This window comes from Mesocricetus auratus, unplaced genomic scaffold (assembly GCF_017639785.1).
Source record: "Mesocricetus auratus isolate SY011 unplaced genomic scaffold, BCM_Maur_2.0 Super-Scaffold_100008, whole genome shotgun sequence".
NCBI classification, from domain to species: domain Eukaryota; kingdom Metazoa; phylum Chordata; class Mammalia; order Rodentia; family Cricetidae; genus Mesocricetus; species Mesocricetus auratus.
In genome coordinates this window covers 59694844-59713927 of record NW_024429192.1, presented here as the reverse complement: position 1 = coordinate 59713927, position 19084 = coordinate 59694844, and the positions used below count along the sequence as shown (strand labels likewise).

Genomic DNA, 19084 nt, shown 5'->3' with positions numbered 1-19084 from the left:
GGGCATTTTGCTTTAAAATTTTATATAATACATTTTATACACTGGGTTATATTTTCTGATCCAACAAAGGAGTCTGCTTCTTTTATTAGCCTTGTCAACTTAGTGCTGATTATGTTAACAGTTATTTTCCTTGTTGTCTTCTTTCCAAATTCATTGTGAGATGAAAAAGAGAAACATAGGTTCCAGTGTTTACAGTCTGAATTGAAACTGCCATACTGAGAAAATGACTTAAGAAAGCTCACTCTGGCAGACCTTACATGTACGCTCAGAAAAATAAAGCACTCCCTTGGTGTCATTGTAGCACTTGGTTCTAGGACCCAATCGCACATATCCACATCTGTAGACGCTCAACTTCTCTAAGACAAAATGCAGCATTTGCATAGAATCATAAATGGGAGAGGATGTGTGTGTGAAGGACAGATAAAAAGGAGAGAAGGAAGGGGAATGGAGAGAGAGAGAGAGAGAATGTGTGTGTGAGTGTGTGCAGGCACATGAGTGTGTGAGTGTGTGTGTGTGAGTGTATATGTGTGCATGTGTGCATGTGTATATGTCGGAAAGACTTCCCATGCTGCCTTCTCTGGGATGCAGTGATTCCCCACTTGGGCCTTGCATTAAGTGAGTTCAATCACCCCTGGATTTACTCACAACTGCTATCATACTGTAAATGCTATGTAAGTAGTATTATTGCATTGCTTACAGAGTAATTATGAGAAAAAAACCCTCCATGTTAAATGCAGAGTTTGTCTTTCCTAAAATTGTTGATCCTGAGTTGGGTGAAGATGAAGAGAACAATGGGATAGCATGTTTATATGCTGCGATGCCACAAACAAGACATCCAGGAACTAGCAGGAACGAGGCTGGCAGTGCATAAAGGACATGAGATCCATCTGCTCTCACACAAGACATAATTATCATGCTACACTATACAATACTGGACACTGCTTTTAAAGGGAAGTGTAATTTATGAATGAGATATTTTTAATATTTGAGAATTCTTAATCACATTCACATGTCCCTCAGGGTAGAGACCTTTGATAGCTGATGCTGAAAATATGACATAATTTCATAAAATTATAGACAAGAGCAAATATCATTAAGATGGTGTTTGGTTTGGTCTGGTTTGCTTTGATTTTGGTTTTTCGAGACAGAGCTTCTCTGTGTAACTTTGGAGGCTGTCCTGAAACTCGCTCTATAGACCAGACTGGCCTCAAACTCACAGAGATCAGCCTGCTTCTGCCTCCTGAGTGCTGGAACTAAAGGTGTGTGCCACCATCGCCCGGCCTCTGAGATGTTTTTAATATTAAGGAATATATAGTCTTATTCAGAGAAGCAGAATGTATTATAATAAATGAGATGGAAAACTATTCATAAGATACTAAACCAAACACAACTGAAAGAAAATTATTTGCATGTCCTGAGATTAGATATCTGATAAGCCTCTTCACTGCTCCTTCTTCTCCCGTTCATGTAATTCCTTTCTGCTACATTTTGCATATGATCTGTCCCCCCGACGGTTCTGCACCAGACCTGGCTCACACTGTGGTACCACCAGGATGGTGGAATTCTTGGGGTTGGGGCTGTGTGCCGGGTGAAGATCAGTGATGGTCTCCTGAAGTAAGTGTGCTGTCAGGAATTGGTCAATTCTCTTCCTGCTCTTTGGCTTCCTATCTCAAGATAAGATCTCAGCCACACAGCTCTGCTACTGAAACACGGCCCCTCAATGGAGTCATCCAATCTTTAATTCCCAGACTACAATTCCATGAGAAAACAAATCCTTCTGCATTGCATTCATCTTGCTAAATCTCCCTGTCCTTGCTGATCCTAACGGGCACAGGCAGCCCTCTAAACAGCAGCTTCGTTTCTGAGGGGACACCATTCACAACGGGCCATTTACAGCTGCTCCGTACTCAATCTTGGTTTTGTTTTAGTATCAATGCCAGTTAATATGATTCATAAGACAAATAATAAGAAAGAAAAGGTCCACATTTGATTGATTTTATTCTACTGCTTTGAACAGCAACTGAGTTCCCCACTTTGCAGTCTGATAAGATCACATTTCTCGGGGCTGGAGAGATGGCTCAGCGGTTAAGAGCACTGACTGTTCTTCCAGAGGTCCTGAGTTCAATTCCCAGCAACCACATGGTGGCTCACAACCATCTGTAATGAGATCTGGTGCCCTCTCCTGGCGTGCAGACATATGTAGAGGCAGGATGTTGTATTCATAATAAATAAATAAAATCTTTAAAAAAAAAAAAAAAAAAAAAAAAAAAAGATCACATTTCTCACTAAAGTGGTTCAAGGAAATCCATTTCTCTTCTTGCTAACACGATGGTTATGTTTCTAGGGATTTATTGTATTTCAGCTTTTGTTTTCCTAAGATTTATGGAGGTGTAAATCTGAAGATTAAGTTTCAATTCTAACATTACACTATAACACCACACTGGCTGGATAACCTTATATAATTACTGTGCTCTAGTTGTTTCTAGTTTCCTACACTAGCTACAGAATTTGCCAATAAGGACTTAAAGGACTATGATTTTACATTTCAGCTCATGAAATACTATTTTAATTTTCTACTTTCACTGTATAATAACTAGAAGCATTCATTACTGATAACCACATCACTATAGCTGATCCTCCAGTACCCAGATCTTATTTAAAAATTCTATATAACTCAGAGCCTTAATATTAAATATCTTTATTCTTTCCAGATTATTCACTCAGATGAAGAAAGTTTTTCTTCAAATAAATCATGTACCATTTAGATTTACTACAACATCAAATACTAGAAAAATAAATGCTCAATAAACCATTGACATTTAAAAATGTCACTGATGCTTTTGAACTTCAACACCAAGAAATCTAAGTAAGTGCAATCAGAACCCATCTCAATATAGCTGTGAGGTTCCCATTTAAGTTAACACAATGTACACCAATGAACTACTGAGGAGACCCTATTCATTTTAGTAGATTCATCTTAAGGAGCATCTCCATCACTTGGTGAACGCAGAACCTGCTCCTAACACAGAGGAAGACATTTCAGCCGACCGTGCAACAGCAAATCAATTACCCAGAACACAGACACTACTCTCAATTATTTATTATAAAATTGCCCTCTTCTGGTTTAAACAAAAATTTAAAAAAATAGGTTAACCTTGAGTAAAGATCAATCACTAACATGCAGAAGGATGGCCCTGAGCCAAGATACCTTTCAATGCTATAGGTATGAAAAAAAGTAAAAATATTTCATATTTTCTTACTGTTGTGTTTTGCAATTTTTTTTTTTTTGGTTTTTACGAGACAGGGTTTCTCTGTATTGTGTGTTTTGCAATTTTTGATACAAGATAGTACTATGCAACCCAAGCTAGTCAGGAAGTGAAAATCCTCCTGCCTTCACCTCCTGGTAGGATTACAGGTGCCCTGCCCCCGTGACACCTGACTATAATTCCATTCTTGTAAGACAGTTTATATTTTATAAAAATTAATTAAGCAAAAATTCAAAGTTTTTGCTAGCCATTACAAAGAAATAATGGCTACCATTTTCTTCCCATATCCTACTTAAGTGTTATTACAAAGGCCAAAAGATCAGAACCACCTGGGTGACCCACAAGTAAATTCTTACTTTGGGGGGCAGGGTTAGACAGAATTTCCCTATGTAGCTCTGGTTGTCCTGGAACAACTAGCTCTATAGCTCAGACTGGCCTCAAACTCAGAGATCCACATGTCTCTGCCTCCTATAACTGGGATTAAAGGCTTTTGCTACCATCACCCAGCCACAAGTAAATTCTTAATAAAATAAACAAAATCATTATAGGCCAAACATTAACAAATTCTAGGTTTTTTCCTCTAAGCCTTAAGTTTCAAATCTAAAAATCTGTATTTTCACTTTTCACCTGACCCTTACGTCTCAGTGAACTATATTAAACCAAGTTATTAAGGAATTTGTAGAATTTAGATAGTTCTGGGGAGAAATAGTTGTCAATTACAAGGAAAGGCAGAAAATGGCAAACATGTTAAAATCAAGATTAATGTTTGAAGCTCGTTACCTGTTCCATGTTTTGAAGGCATTGCTGGCTCGCTTGAAGAGGTACCCTTCCATGACAATGCCATTTGCAGCGTCTACGTTATACTCTAGCTTGGAGTCGTCACTGGAGAAGTCCTAAACAAGACACAAGAGTTCAGGCAACTGTGTTCCCAGAAAAAAGGAATGTATCCAGGGAAAGAGCTTTAAAAAGCTTGCAGTGAGTCTCACACAAGCACAGGAGAAAGGGACAGCATAATTGAGATGTGCTTCAATGTATTAACCATTCAGGGTGCTGGGAACCAAACTTTGGCTCTCTGCAAGAGCAGTAAGCGATCTTAACTTTGAAGCCGTCTCTCCACCCCTGGAAGCCAGACTTCTACCTATCTTGAGAGCTCTTCTGCAGAAACTGGATGACCCTTAGCTGTGAGAAACCAGTGTTAGGGGGAAGTGAGTGAGAATCAGCCTAGGGCTTTTTAACATGATTATGCTAAAACACGAAAAGGAAATCAGGTTGAATTAAGATTTTTTTTTAATTCCTGGGATCTTTCAAATTTTAAGCATAAAAACTCAATCTATAAATGAAATATATTTCTACATATTTTTTCTTTGGAAAATAAAAACACTAGTTCCTTCTTTAAAACTATATGCACATCTATTTTTAAAATTCACATTACTTTGTGTCTGTGCATGTGCACATGTGTACATGCATGTGTACTTGCATGTGTAGTACCAAAACTGAACTCAGTAAAATACTCTGCATCAGCACATACACCCCAGCCATCTTTCACAGCAGAGCATAGTAAGTCAATAATAGACGTAATTGACTTTTGCAACATGTGTGTATTTTACAAGTGCAGACATGCTCATCTGTGCGTGTGTGTGCATGTGAAGCCAGAGGTGAACACTAAGGATCTTCCTCTGTTGCACTCTACCTTATTTTTTGAGACAGGCTCTTTCAATAAACTGGAGCTCGCCGATTTGTCAAGACCAGCTGGCAAGCAAGCTCCAATTCCCCAGCACTGGAACTGCAGATGTAGGCCACGACTCTCAGCCTTTTATAGGGCTGCTAGAATCTGACCACAGGTCTTCATGCTGACATAACATACACACTACCAAATGAACATCTCCCCAGCCCTGACCTTCACATCTTTAAAGGGTTCTTGTGCTTTCAGGTTTTGTTTTTATTTTTAAATTTTAAGTCAGCATAGAGTTCATTATGACATATTCATATGTGTAGATTTCATTTATTTAGTATTAATATATTAGTCTAGATTCAACATTTGAGAAAGAACTTACTATTTATCTTTCTGACACTTGCCTATTTTGTTTCCACTTCTATCCATCTCCCTGCAAATGACAAAATTGTATTCTTCTTTAAGGCCAAATGAAACCTGTGCACGAGTGCATGGACATGTGACATTTTCTTTAGCTTCATATCTTGGCCACAGAGAACAGCAGCAATTAACTTGGGTGTGCAGGTGTCTCTGCCAAGTGCTTCCCTTATATACTTCAGGTGCAGGACCAGGTACAGCTGTTGTCACATGGTGGTTTTACTTTGTTGGGAGGACTGAATGTGCTGTTTGTAGCATCTGTAGGCTCTTAGAAATTGAGCATAAATAATGGGGCTAGGAGTACTGCTCAGTGGTAGTGTACTTGTCCAGCATGTGCAAGGCCACATTACACTCCCAACACCAAAACAGTAATAATATAAAATATAAGGTAAAATTTCCTGGGATGTGTGAGGCACTGTAAACATGTATTCTCAACTACTTCTTGAGATTTGTGAGTCTTCTGTTATTAATGTCCCTTAATAAAGCACTCAGGTGTAACACAATGCAGTGAGTCCCATATGTAAGTGGCTAGTAATAGTGGATGCAATATTGCTGCTGGAATCTCTGTGAACACATTCATGACCTGACAGTTAGGAGGGGACACTCAAATGCAACTGGAAAGGGGGAAACTGGAAGACAAAGAGGCCAGCAGAACAAGGACATCTGGCTCTCAGGGGAACCGGGCTTTCCTGCAGAGCCTAGGAAACAGATGGCTCAACAAAGAAGGGTGAGTGAAAGCAGCTAACAAAAGCCTCCCCACAGAACCAGCAAGTGAGAGCCAAGGACCATCATCACCACCACCATTCAAGACTACTGTAAAGGTCCTAGTCAACGGGAGCATGGAAAAAAGGAGAAGGCGGGAAAAAAGCAGCACACTCACTGAGGGAGAGGAGGCTGTACACAGAACACCCAACAGAATTCAGAGAGAGTCAGTATCAAGAGCATTAGTGAGATTGCTGGGTATAAATCAATACAGGGAGATCAATCTCACCCAAATATAACAGACTAATGAACAGCGACTTTCAAAAGGGAGCAGACACAGGAACATTTGTAATCTAAGTGTCTGGGAATAAGTCTAACCAAAGGTATGTAAGAAAATCACAAAACCTTATGCAAATCATTAGAGAATATTTAAATGGAAGGTAGACTAAGACTGTGATGTGGACATTATTATAAAATAAATAAACTTGCTTTCTCATAGATCCAATATAACCTTGATCAAAATCCCAAAAGTTTTTTTAAACAAACAAACACAGCAAAGATATAAACATGAAAGCAAAGCCACATGAGACAGGTATTTGTGATCTTGTGATGGTAACTGCTGAACAAGTAACAAAAGCCCCAGGCACGGGGCTGAAAACCTAAGACACATGGATCTAGAATATATGAAGAATTTGGTCATCATCACTAAGGAAACCTGGCAGTAAAAAGGAAGAAAAGAGAACAGACATTCCACAAACAGGGACCACAAATGACTGACAGACACAACTCACTACTCACTAATGATGCATAATTTAAAACCACAATGTGATGTCCGTATCCACAGTGCAGTGGTGCAGACATTGGGGAACCTCAGCGCTGCCTGCCAGCATCCTCCACACAGTGAGCACATGTGTGCACACTGTGTGGGATGGCAGCTCTACTCCATTAGTGTGAACATCTATCCAAAGACATGCAAAGGCATGGGCAGGACATATAAGGGCACCCACAGTAATGCTATTTCTCACACTGATCAATGCAGTTGTTAAAACACCTTAAAAAGTATCAGAAATGTTTTCCCTTAAATTTTAGATGACTTGATTTTTTTTTTTACCTGTAATGCAGCCTGTGTCAGCATTTGGGGATAGAGAAAGTATTCACAATGAGTAAAACAGCATTATTTTCTTAAAGAAAACATTGTGTATTGTTGTATTATCTAAAGTCAAATAATTTCAGATTTGATGATTTACCAGTTTGAGGCCTCCGGCATAATACTGAACTATGTATATAATAAAATATTTAAAAATATATATTCAATTTAATCAGCCATCACATATTTCTAGAAACATAATTTGTTGTTTTACTAAAAACTGATTGATTCCACTTTTAGCAATCATTTGACAATAACGCCATTAAAACAAGCTATTCGTCAAAATGCCATGTTGTGTGCCCTAAACACAAAGAAGAGCCAGGCACGGTAATGCACACTAAAATCCAGGTACTCGGGAGACTGAGGCAGATGGATCATGAGTGCAAGGCCCGTCTGAGCTACACAGCAAGACTCTGGAAAGAGAGGGAGAGCAGAGGAAGGGAGCCAGCCATGAACTAAAAGTGAAACTGAAGCGGGGATGGAGGCGTACACCTGTAATCCCAGGCACACAGGAGGCAAGAACGCCAGGGCTACCAGCTCGAAGCTGGGCTGGGCAATACAGAAAGATCTGTCTTTAAACAAAAGAAAATACAGTTAGCCTCATCCTCTAGTAACTAAAGGAATTGCCTTAAGATGGCTTAACAGAATAGTCTTTCCTTTCCTACATGTTATTTTTCTTTGAGCATGAATAACCCATTAAGTATTTTTTCATACACTTACTACTGATTTTGCTTCATTTTTTCCCATTCACGTCTTCTGTGTGTGATCTGATCTAAGTAATCTGTAATCAAAGATGACCCGATTGCTTATTATCAAGAGAACAGGCCTCTAGCAGCATGTAGAAGGAACTTTGTCCTAACTTTGTATGACTAGTCAACCTCTAACTTGCCTTTTATGCTTGGGTCGCTGTACAAATCTTTCACAGACTATTACCTACAAAGTACCAAGTACCATCAGGCTACGCTTCAGACATAACACACTCAACTCTTGTATGAAGAAATAGGAACAAATGTACTACTGAATCCTCATTTTTAAAAATACTTGTCAAAGGTAGTTTAGCTAGGCATTAACAAGCAGTGAGCTGCCCTGGAGTAGCTGCAGCTGGGAAGAGAGGCAGAGAGCTGTGGGGGGAGGGGAGGAATATGCACATATGTGTACAGGTACAGATGAACACACACATGACCTCCCCCCCATGCGCACACGTATGTACACTTTGGCAGGTCGTTGTAGATATTCTAAATGAAACGCCCCTGATAGATAAGCAGTATTTATAAACTGGTTCAAGAACATAGCTTGCAAACGTTTTGACCTGGAAAGATAATGAAGTATATACATTAACATCTAAAACATTTTACTTTCCACAAAAGAAGGCTTTACTGTAAGAGCCAATCATGGGATCTATGTAACAATGGTAGCTTGTATACGGTAACTCCCGTGAATGCAAGGCAATCTAATCTGCCCTGTACCTTCTGTTGGATAGTAGAATGTTTTTGCTCCATCTCCCTTTTCTCCTTTGCTGCATCCACAACCAGTCGATCCAACTAAATGGAAGAAGAAAATTATAGACATAAAAGTTAAATAAACATAGGTATTTTGTAAACCATATTCCAAGTCATTTGACAGATAAATATAAATCACCTGATTAAAGTTAACCTAAAAGGGCAATTTTGGCTAAACATCCAAGTTGAAGTTCACATTTTTCTAGTATTAAATCCTTTTTGAGAAAGCTGGTGTCTGGGGAGGAAAAGCTTCCAAGTGGAGGCCTTGTCTTGAGCATTGTAGCAGTGTTATGTCCCATCCTTAAAGGACAGCGACTCTAACGTAAAGTGCCTGTGACCCGCTTAGAAGATGCTGGTAACTATAGACAAGATAATAGCAAAACTAAGCACACATACAAATACATGATTTGTTTTCCAACCCTAGCTGAACTAGGTAGGGCAAAGATCACAACCTCCCATCAACAGATATGTCCCTTCACTCGTCACACACCATGTTTTCAACTTGCCTTCCTTGCATTAAAATCTGATCTGTAACTGGTCAAATAAACAAGAGACAGCTTGAGAGACTGGGGGGGAAATGCAGTAATATGCTTGCTCGAGCCCAGAAGTTAAGACCAGACTGGTAAACACTGTAAAGCCCTGGCTCTGTAAGGTTAAATTAAACAAAATAATAAAAGAATATTAATTTCAGCCAGGTGTTGGTGGTGCCACCTCTAATATCAGCACTCGAGGCAGAGGCAGGCGGACCTCTATGAGTTCGAGACCAGCCTGGTCTACAGAGCGAGTTCCAGGACAGCCCCCAAAACAATATAGAGAAACCATGCCTCGGAAAAAAAAAACAAACAAACAAAAAAGAATATTAATCCCATAGTTCCAATTGTTATCTCCTACTTACTCAGCTACTACATGATTACCCTAATTGGTTACATCTAAACAGACCACTACAGAAAGTGTGGCTTAATGCATGTTTAGAAGGGGAAGGACACAAAACTGAAAGTAATAAGTACCTAAGAACAATAATTTCTACTAGCTAACTACAACATGATCTTATAAATGACACCTAATATAAAACAAATGGGTGAAAAGAGTGCCTAGAACACAGGAAGGTCTGACCCTCCCACCAGACCTGAACCAGATGCCTTAGCTACGTGCGTGTACATCACACTGACCCTCTCCTGGCGTATAAAAGGTTAACTGCTCCCAGCATCTATTTCCTCCTCTTTACTTACAACAGGAACCACCCCATACCTAATGCAACAAAGCTGCATTTCCTAGGTTTCTTTGCAATGAGTAACCGTGCAGAGGTCACTGGACGTACACAAAATGGACATCTACAATTTCTAGGAAATGTCCTTAGGCAGACACATGGCTTTCTTTTCCCTTTCCTCCTTCCTGTTAGCTGGGGTTTGAGAATGATGGCTAAGATTGATAAGTCACTTTTAACCACGAGGCAACTCTGTGGCACCAACGGCCATCAACCTGTGCTTCTGAGTTCACATAAAAGAAACAGGATTCTTTGACAGAAGTCCTAGTTTCCTAGGGTGGGGCTGCAAACAATCCCAACTCAATTGACAAATACACAGAGCGTTTGGCATGGAGATGGACAGCAATCCAGTGCAGGAGACAAAACAACAGACTGCGTGTAATCCTGGCATGATTGCACGTGATCCCATCCTCTATCCTCCCCCCCTCCCACACACGTACTTTGATCATGGAATGGTAGCCCCATTCCATTCTTACCTTTCTCCCATTTCCCTAAATTCTACTTTTTCCTTAATCTCTCACCTCAGAAAGTATGCTGGGAAAGAAAATCCTACAGATTAATAAATACTATTAAATCAGAGGAAGAAGGTTCATACTCAATAAAAAGCACAGTCCGAAGTGACCTGGGCCAAGTCAGTGGTGAAGTACATACCTAGCGTGTATAAGGCCCTGGGTTTGAGTCACAGGGCTGCCAACAGACAGACAGACAGACACACAGACACACAGACAGACAGACACACACACACGCACACACACACGCACACACACACACACACACCACACACAAAATGCTCCAAACATACTTAATACAGCTTTGCGAAATAAATGGTAATAAATGGTATTAGATGCTTTATAAGACTTTTATTACCCAAGTAGCCAATATAAATTTTTGAAAATGAAAAGAGCAATGTCATAAAAGCAAATTAGAACCGGGTGGTGGTGGTGGTCCACACTTTTAATTACAGCACTCAGGAGGCAGAGGCAGGCAGATCCCTGTGAGTTCGAGACTAACCTGGTCTACAAAGCTACACAGAAAATCCCTGTCTCAAAAAAAAATTTTAAATAAAATAAAAAATAAAAGCAAATTAGGTCAGTGACTCAATTATTCAAGTTTAAAAAATCAAGGACTAAATCCCGCTATTTGTACTATAAAAAAGCAAATGTGTATCTCAGCTGGTCTCAGCCTCCCAAGGGCTAGGACCACAGTTGTGCACCACACCGGATGGGGAAGTAATTTCAAGTCCCTTCTTCAGTTCCTTCACATTCACTATTTAACACAGGCATTTCCACCTTGAGGCTCATTTCTAGCCTCAACATTCACCCTACATACAAGCGTGCTACAGATACAGAGTCAAACTCTTTATAAGTAAATGAGTAGCCAGAGTCCCCAGTATGGGAAATATCTTTAGAAACCCAAGCATCAACAATAAGCACAGAACCGAGAAACCCAGTTCAAGAGGTTACCTGCGCTCCAAGGTCTTTCATGTAGGGCCCAAGCTCACTGAACAGGTCATAGCCTTGGTGGAAGAAGGCCAGATGTGCGTACATGAAGGACAGCATCTGACAGGGAGACAGAGGTTCAGATGCACGGCTAGAAGCTTAGAAAACGTCAGTCCTCCCCCAGTTAACATCACTACACAAGGACCCAGGGGGTCAAAGTGACTTAAAACTGAGTTGCTGTCTATTGAGAACTTCATAAATATTTGCAAATAAAGAGAAACACCTAGTGGTTTGACATCTTAACAACTGTAGTTGTTTAGAGTTAAACAAAAATTACATGGGTGATTTAAATAATATTCTCAACAGCTTCACTGTCTTACTAGTAACCCTCAAGTACATTATGAGATGTCTTTGTGGTCCTCAGTGTACACTCCCTAAGCAGAAAAGAAATTAAAAGAGAAGAAATGTAAACAGTAGCAAACACTTTAAGCTACCAGGGTCACCACCAGGCCCTAGGGAGGTGGGGGGACACTGTAACCTACCAGAGGCACCAGGCCCCAGGGAGGTGGGGGGACAAAATTGTTCTTTTTCCCAAAAAACAGATACAAGTGGAGATGGCACAGACTTGTCTGTTTTTAAAAGGCTATTTATTTATTTGTTTATTTTTGTGCTGTAGATGTGTGTTCACACGTGCCTGGGAGCATGGAGGTCAAAGGACATCTTGAAGGAGCCAGTTTCCAGTCTGAACGGAACTTAGATCCAGGCTCAGCAGCGAGAGTCTGCATCTGCTCAGCCACCTCCCTGGCCCTAGGAATTCCTCTATATTCATTCCACAGATCCAAAATGGACATTAGGTATAGAGTGCCAGTCCCCAGACTTTTCTAGACTTTATTAACTCACAAAAGAAAAGACACCCCTGTTTTTATTAGTTAAGTTTTATGGGAAGAAATTATCTATAACTAAATGTATGCAAAGGAGCTCCTAAGACCTGCTTTATTTTTTAGCAAGAACAGACATCTGTTTAATATTCTAAAAACTAAAGTAGTCATAGGGGTATTGATACTCAAGAATCCTCTACAGAAAAAAAAATTGTTTTCAAATTAAAAACTAGTTACATAAAATTCAAAGATTAAAAATAAAAACTCACCTATAAAAATTAGTATATTGTTAGATAATGGTAATAATTCTACAACTGTGTGAAAATATTTTTCAAGCCACTAATTTATAAAGAGGAATTGATAAGATTATATAAAAATGTAAAATACGCTGGCCAGTGGTGGCGCCTGCCTTTAATCCCAGCACTCGGGAGGCAGAGGCAGGCGAATCTCTATGAGTTCCAGGCCAGCCTGGTCTACCAGAGCTACTTCCAGGACAGCCTCCAAAGCCACAGAGAAACCCTGTCTCGAAAAAAAACGAAGAAAAATAAAATAAAATACAGCAGGTCACACTATAGTTTCCACAACAAAATTCTTCTCCTTTTTGTTGTTGTTTTTGTTTTGTTTATTTGATTTGGTTTTTGGGGGGTTCTTTTAAATTTTGTTTTGTTTGGGGAGAGAGGTTGCAGGGATGGAGGGCAAATTTGGGGTCTGGAAGATGGATGGGATCAGAATGCATGATGTAAGATCCACAAATAATCAATAAAAGCATTTTAAAAAATGTAACATACCTTATCCATCAAAATACATACTAAGAATATTAAAAAATAAATGCTAACCCAGGAAAGCACAGCAGCAGATCAGTGGTCTGAATACATAAAAGGAGCCACAAATCAGTACAAAAAGTGAAGACTTCAACAGAGTGAGAACAAAGGACACACATGTGGCTCGTAGAGAGCCAGGAAAGTGTGTGGAAAAATGAGCAAACTCTGAAAATGCAACGTGCAACATGGAAATCTCACTCTCTGTCTATCATACTGCAAGTATATGGAAAAATGAGCAAATTCTGAAAATGCAACGTGCAACATGGAAATCTCACTCTCTGTCTATCATACTGTAAGTATAAGGAAAAATGAGCAAACTCTGAAAATGCAACGTGCAACATGGAAATCTCACTGTCTATCATACTGTAAGTATATGGAAAAATGAGCAAACTCTGAAAATGCAACGTGCAACATGGAAATCTCACTCTCTGTCTATCATACTGCAAGCAGGGACGGTGAGGAGCAGGGCTATAATGCCCACTGTGGCTAAAATCAGTAGAGAGATGGCTGCTCTCACACATCTTACAAGTACTGAAATTTGGTAGCATTTTTAAAAAGCCTTTTCCAGATTTGAAAACTTTAACTAGGGCTGGGAAGATAGCTCAGGGGAGAAGGCCACTGATACTAACACCTGGAGTTCAAACCTCTGGATCCCATGGTAGGAAAAGAGAACCTATTTCCACAAGCTGCCCTTTGACCCTCCACATGTTCACCATGGGGGAGGGGGCTGGAGAGATGGCTCAGCAGCTGAGAGTACCTGTTGCTCGGCGAAGACCTGGGTTCAGTTCCCAGCATCCACATGGCAGCTCACACCTGTCTGCAACTCCAGTTCCAGGGGATCTGATGCCCTCTTCTGATCCTTACAGGCACCAGGCATGCATGTAGTACATATACATGTGTACAAAACACACGTACACATAAAATAAAGAAATCTAAAAAATGTTTTTAAAAAGAAACTTTCTAAAAAGCAAATACACCTGGGCTGTGGTGGCACATGCCTTTAATCCCAGCACTTGGGAGGCAGAGGCAGGCCAGTCTCTGAGTTCGAGGCCAGTCTCGTCTACAGAGTGAGTTCCAGGACAGTCATGGCTACACAAAGAAACACTGTCTCAAAAAACAAAAACAAAAACAAACAAAAGAACAAATACAAGTAAAAGAAAATTCAAGATGATGATCATATTTGATAAGTTTCAAAACAATCCTGAAATATTCTAGCTACGTTTCATAAGTATTAGGTATCTAGACCACATAAAACATTACACTAGCCGGGCGGTGGTGGCGCACACCTTTAATCCCAGTACTCGGGAGGCAGAGGTAGGCGGATCTCTGTGAGTTCGAGGCTGGGCTGGACTGACAGCCTCCAAAACAACACAGAGAAACCTTGTCTCATAAAAAACAAAAAAGAAAAAAACATTACACTAGAATAACAGAGTGGAGCACCAACAGAGTGTCTGTCTTTGGGGGGGAGGCCATATGTTAGTTACACAGACACATCAACAGCTATACCTTGAAGTAGACAACACAGGAGCTAGAAAGGGAAGCCAAGGGAGCCAAGGGATACTGGGCAGAGCATCACACTACAGGGATTACAAACGCACAGTCTCAGTTAACAGCGTTTCATTAAGATCTTACTGATTTCAGGATTTCTGATCTCCTCTTGGATTGAAGCACGTTAATCTGAGGGAAGATAAACTTGGTTAATCATCCATGAATTAGTAACCCACGAACAACTAACCCAGAATACAAGACTCTAAACTCGTGCTCACGATCCCAAGCAAAGCCTGTTTTCATCATTAATCCTCTTTTGGCTAAGATTTATGACAAGCATATCAGTGAATGCTCAACCACATTCGAGCTCAGTGAAAACATTGGTTCTTCAAATTACAGCATCGTTGTCATGGAGCCATTTTAATACTTGAACATGTGACATGTCCATCTTCCTCCACCCTCCTCATCTACCTGAAGATCAAGGTTCAGCCACAGCCTCAGTGCCAATCATGACCATTTACCACTTTCTATCTTTCCTGGGCTGCCTCTGTTTCCCTTCTTGGCTCCATGTGTGTGGCTTCTTCTCCACACAGGTGCCGCAGTGATTTTGCTAATATAAATGAAGTCATATTACCTCCGTGTTTAAGTCCTGCAACCTCCTAGCATATCCAAGGCCACTATGCTGAGGCCCCCAACACCTCTCCAGCCCAGTCCTCTACTCCGCCCTTTCTGTGCTCCTGCCAGACCTGTCACTGTCCCACAGGTGCTTTGGCACTGGTGTTCTGCCTCCATGTCAGGATGCTCTGCCCTGGTAACTTAGGGCTGTTTCTTACTAATCCTGGCTTCAACTACACACCATCTTCTTACACAGGTCTAACTCAGTACCTGACTCCTATTTACCGATAACATAACTTCTATTTATTTTTATTTTGGTTTTTTGGTTGTTTGTTTGTTTGTTTAGACAGGGTCTCACCATATAGCTTTGGCTGTCCTGGAAATCACAATGTAGACCAGGCTGGCCTCAAACTCACAGAGATTCACCTGCCTCTGCATCCCCGGTGCTTACTTTATGTTTTCTTACAATGAGTAAGGAAGTATAAACTCCACGAGATTCGAACCTTCTACTCAGGTCTAGTCCCCGAGCAGAACACAGTGAGCATATGTTTAACATGTATGTAACATAAATACATGCTAAAGGGAAGGATTTAAGAATTTTAATTACGATCGACTTATTACAATGCAACAAACCAGGGGTCAGGGTGCATGCCTATAATCCCTGTGAATAGAGGCAGGAGGGTTATGAGTTCAAAGCTATCCTTGGCTACTGGGGGGAGGGTGCCTTAACAGGACTTTTGCAATTCTAGAAATTCCTAACAAATATTTTCATCTGTTTTTTTAAAAACAAGCTTATATAAATAAAACATTGATCCAAAAGAGGCGCTTCACTCTTCATTAATGTTGCCAAAAGAGTATGGAACATCTTCCAAATGCCTGCCTCACTGGACTCTGGGTCGATTAAATAAGGGGATTATAAAACATAATCTTAAAAACAAAAACAGACCAAGAGACCTCTAACTTCTCACTTCCTTCTGCATGTCTGCTCACAGCCTGCTCAGCTCTGCAGCACATGGACGCCACGTGCAGGCTGAGCGGAGGCCGAGCACAGGCTTCAGCTTTGCTTCTGTTTTTCCTCTATGGTTGGGACAAAAATTCAAACTCAAGGGAAACAGTCAATTCAAATACATACAGGAGCTAAAACACTTTACACTTTGGGGTATTTTTACCTATTATTCTCTAAAACAGCTACTCTGGACACAAAATAAAATGACCCAAGAATTCTTATGAGAGCTATCAAATAAATTCATAGTTAGAAGGGAGTGAGCATGGAGGTTAATGTAATACTGTCAGATGAACTCAAAGGAAATACACAATTATTATGTTTCCGTTTGAAAATAATGGATATTTTAGCCAAAGCCGGAGTGGCGTTTGAAAGAAAATGCCCCCTAAAGGGAGTGACACTTATTAGGAGGTGTGGCCTTGTTGGAGGAAGTGTGTCACTGTGGAGGTGGGCTTTGAGTTCTCCTATACGTTCAAGTCACACCCAGTGAGACAGATCACTCCTTGTTGCCTGTGAGTCAAGATGGAGGAACTCTCATTCCTTCTCCAGCACCATGCTGCCTGCCATGACAATAATGGACTAAACCTCTAATTGTAAGCGAGTCACCACAATTAAATGCTTTCCTTTATAAAAGTTGCCATGGTCATGGTGTCTCTTCACAGCAATAGATAGCCTAATTAAGACAGCCCATTACATAAAAATTCTTAATGTGTCATCATTCACTCTTTTAAAAAACAAAAATCATATACCACCTATTTTCCAACTACTGGGATAGAAGCTGACTAGGACTACAGGCCTCAGTCTACATATAAATGCTGGCCACCCCAGCATGAGGACCTGAGTTCAGTCCTTAGAACCACGTAAAGCATCTGGGTACATCAGCACATGCCTACAATCTCTACTATGGGGCAGGGGGAAGAGGCAGATCCCTGGGACTGGCCAACCTAGCTTAGCTCCAAGCCAATGAGAGAGAGACATCTCCATGACACCCAAGTTTGCCCTCTGGCCTCCATATGTGCATGTGCATACATATACATATATATACGCAAAAACAAAACTATGATAATTTAGAAATAGAAAACACATGTAGAGGTCAAAGAGATGTTTAGTTGGTAAAGTGCTGGCCTTGTGCACACAACAACCAGCATTCAGTCCTTAGACCCCACATAAAAATACGGGCATGGTAAGAGTAGCTGTAATTCCAAAGATGGGCAGATTAAAAGGATCCGGGTGCTCACTGGACAGCCAGGCTGCTCACCAGCTAGTCTAATTGGTGAGCTCCGGTCCAATGAAAGACTGACTGAAAGGAGGTGCACAGTGTTCTGGAGGATGACATCTGAAGTGGTCATTTGCCTCCAAAAGTGCACATGCATGCCTGTGCAAAGCCTCACACTCACAAGCACGCATACCCAGAGATAAATAAATACACATTTCCAGTCTTCCCAGTGGTGCCACATGAAACCAGCACAGCCCCCTGGGCTTTCACCTCGAAGGGGGGTCATCTCCTCGTAGGGCTTTGGGGGTCCATCTTCAAAAGCAGCCAATGAATTGCAGAACCTTCAGCAGTTAGTGAAGCTGGTGCCACCAGAGCATATGGGTCGCAGGTGCGCTGCTCGGGGCAAAGCAAAGCAGGAGCTTCACCCAGAAAACCGTTTCTCACAGTGAGTTCCTCAGAAGTTGATGCTGGGGTTATGTTTAAATGCACTCATAAAATTTTTGAAAAACTGAAAAAAGTAAACAGTAAAAGCTAACACTATTTAAGCCTGCTAGTCAAATATCAATTAAACTAAATAGAAATACTGCAGAATAAAGTATGTGTAGTATATTACAACTAAGTAAAAAGGAGAAAGAAATCAGAACTGAAGACAGCTACATTCACATACATGTGTGTGCACAGCAACATATGTAAACAGGTGAAAGTTTTCCATAAAATGTCATGTTTCCCCCTGGCAGTAACAATGTATCTAGAGCCATTCACTCCAAAGACTGAGGCAGAAAGGTACCAAGTGGAGGCTAGCCCAGGTTACACAGAGAATTTGAGGCCAGCCTGGGCTACATAGTGAGTGTAATTTTTAAAAAACTAAATTACAAAAAATTTAGTTCAAAGAAAAAGTGTTATTTGTCCTAGCACAGTCACTCCAAGGAGCCTGCTGCATAGCTGCTGGAAGGCGTGAGGCTGGACCGACCAACCATACCTGAAGGACATAGTCAAGGGCGATGTGCCGGAAGCACTTCCTCGTGGCTGTGAGAATGTTCGTGGCCTCTTCAACTTCATGCTGTTTGTTTCTTTGAACTTGGGCGTTTTTTACTAGTGCATTTTCCTTTTCCTCGCTGACTTTTTCAAATTGTTTCTTGGCATCTTTGAATTTTCTAAGATCTCTGAAAAATAAAACTTTAGTAAAACTTTCTCCAAAAGTCTGGCACAAAAAATAAATAAATAAACCTTAGACCGTAATGCTATTGTCCCTTGCCTTATGTGTCTCCTCAGGCATTGGCAGTCATGAGCTAATCCAACTGAAGTTGGCATCCTTCCCAGATCCTGGTCGTCACTGTCCTTAGATGCCTGGACCAGGGAAACTCAGATCTGGGACTTCTGGGGCTTAGGGTCATTTATACAGACCTCTAGTCTGCACCTTAATCCAGTACTCAGAGCTGAAAGCTCAAAAGTTTCAGATTTGGACGATTTTACATTCTAAGTTTTGGCCTAAGGGTACCCATCATTCTGTGTATATAGACCGTAAATGAGTGAGCTAATGTTTTGTTATTTTAATCTGTATGATTCAAATGGAAACAATGATAACAATCAATGCAAGAAAACTGAAAGATATTTTTTTTTTTTTGGTTTTTCAAGACAGGGTTTCTCTGATAATTTT

General features: G+C 40.6%; 1 protein-coding gene across 11 annotated transcripts in view; it reads right to left on the bottom strand.

Moving 5' to 3' along the window:
• Acap2 (ArfGAP with coiled-coil, ankyrin repeat and PH domains 2) overlaps positions 1-19084 on the bottom strand; it is a 120943-nt gene that overhangs the window by 34635 nt on the left and 67224 nt on the right. For 6 of the 11 annotated variants that reach the window (XM_040750966.1, XM_040750968.1, XM_040750972.1 and 3 more), the window contains exons 6-11: positions 18407-18590; positions 14738-14782; positions 11431-11526; positions 8671-8745; positions 7169-7180; positions 4047-4159 (exon numbers count right to left, since the gene is read on the bottom strand). In XM_040750966.1, coding sequence (XP_040606900.1) covers positions 4047-4159; positions 7169-7180; positions 8671-8745; positions 11431-11526; positions 14738-14782; positions 18407-18590 — 525 coding nt within the window. Of the gene's footprint in view, positions 1-4046; positions 4160-7168; positions 7181-8670; positions 8746-11430; positions 11527-13862; positions 13916-14737; positions 14783-18406; positions 18591-19084 lie in introns of those variants that run through there. The other 5 variants (XM_040750967.1, XM_040750969.1, XM_040750973.1 and 2 more) reach the window with 2 other exon arrangements.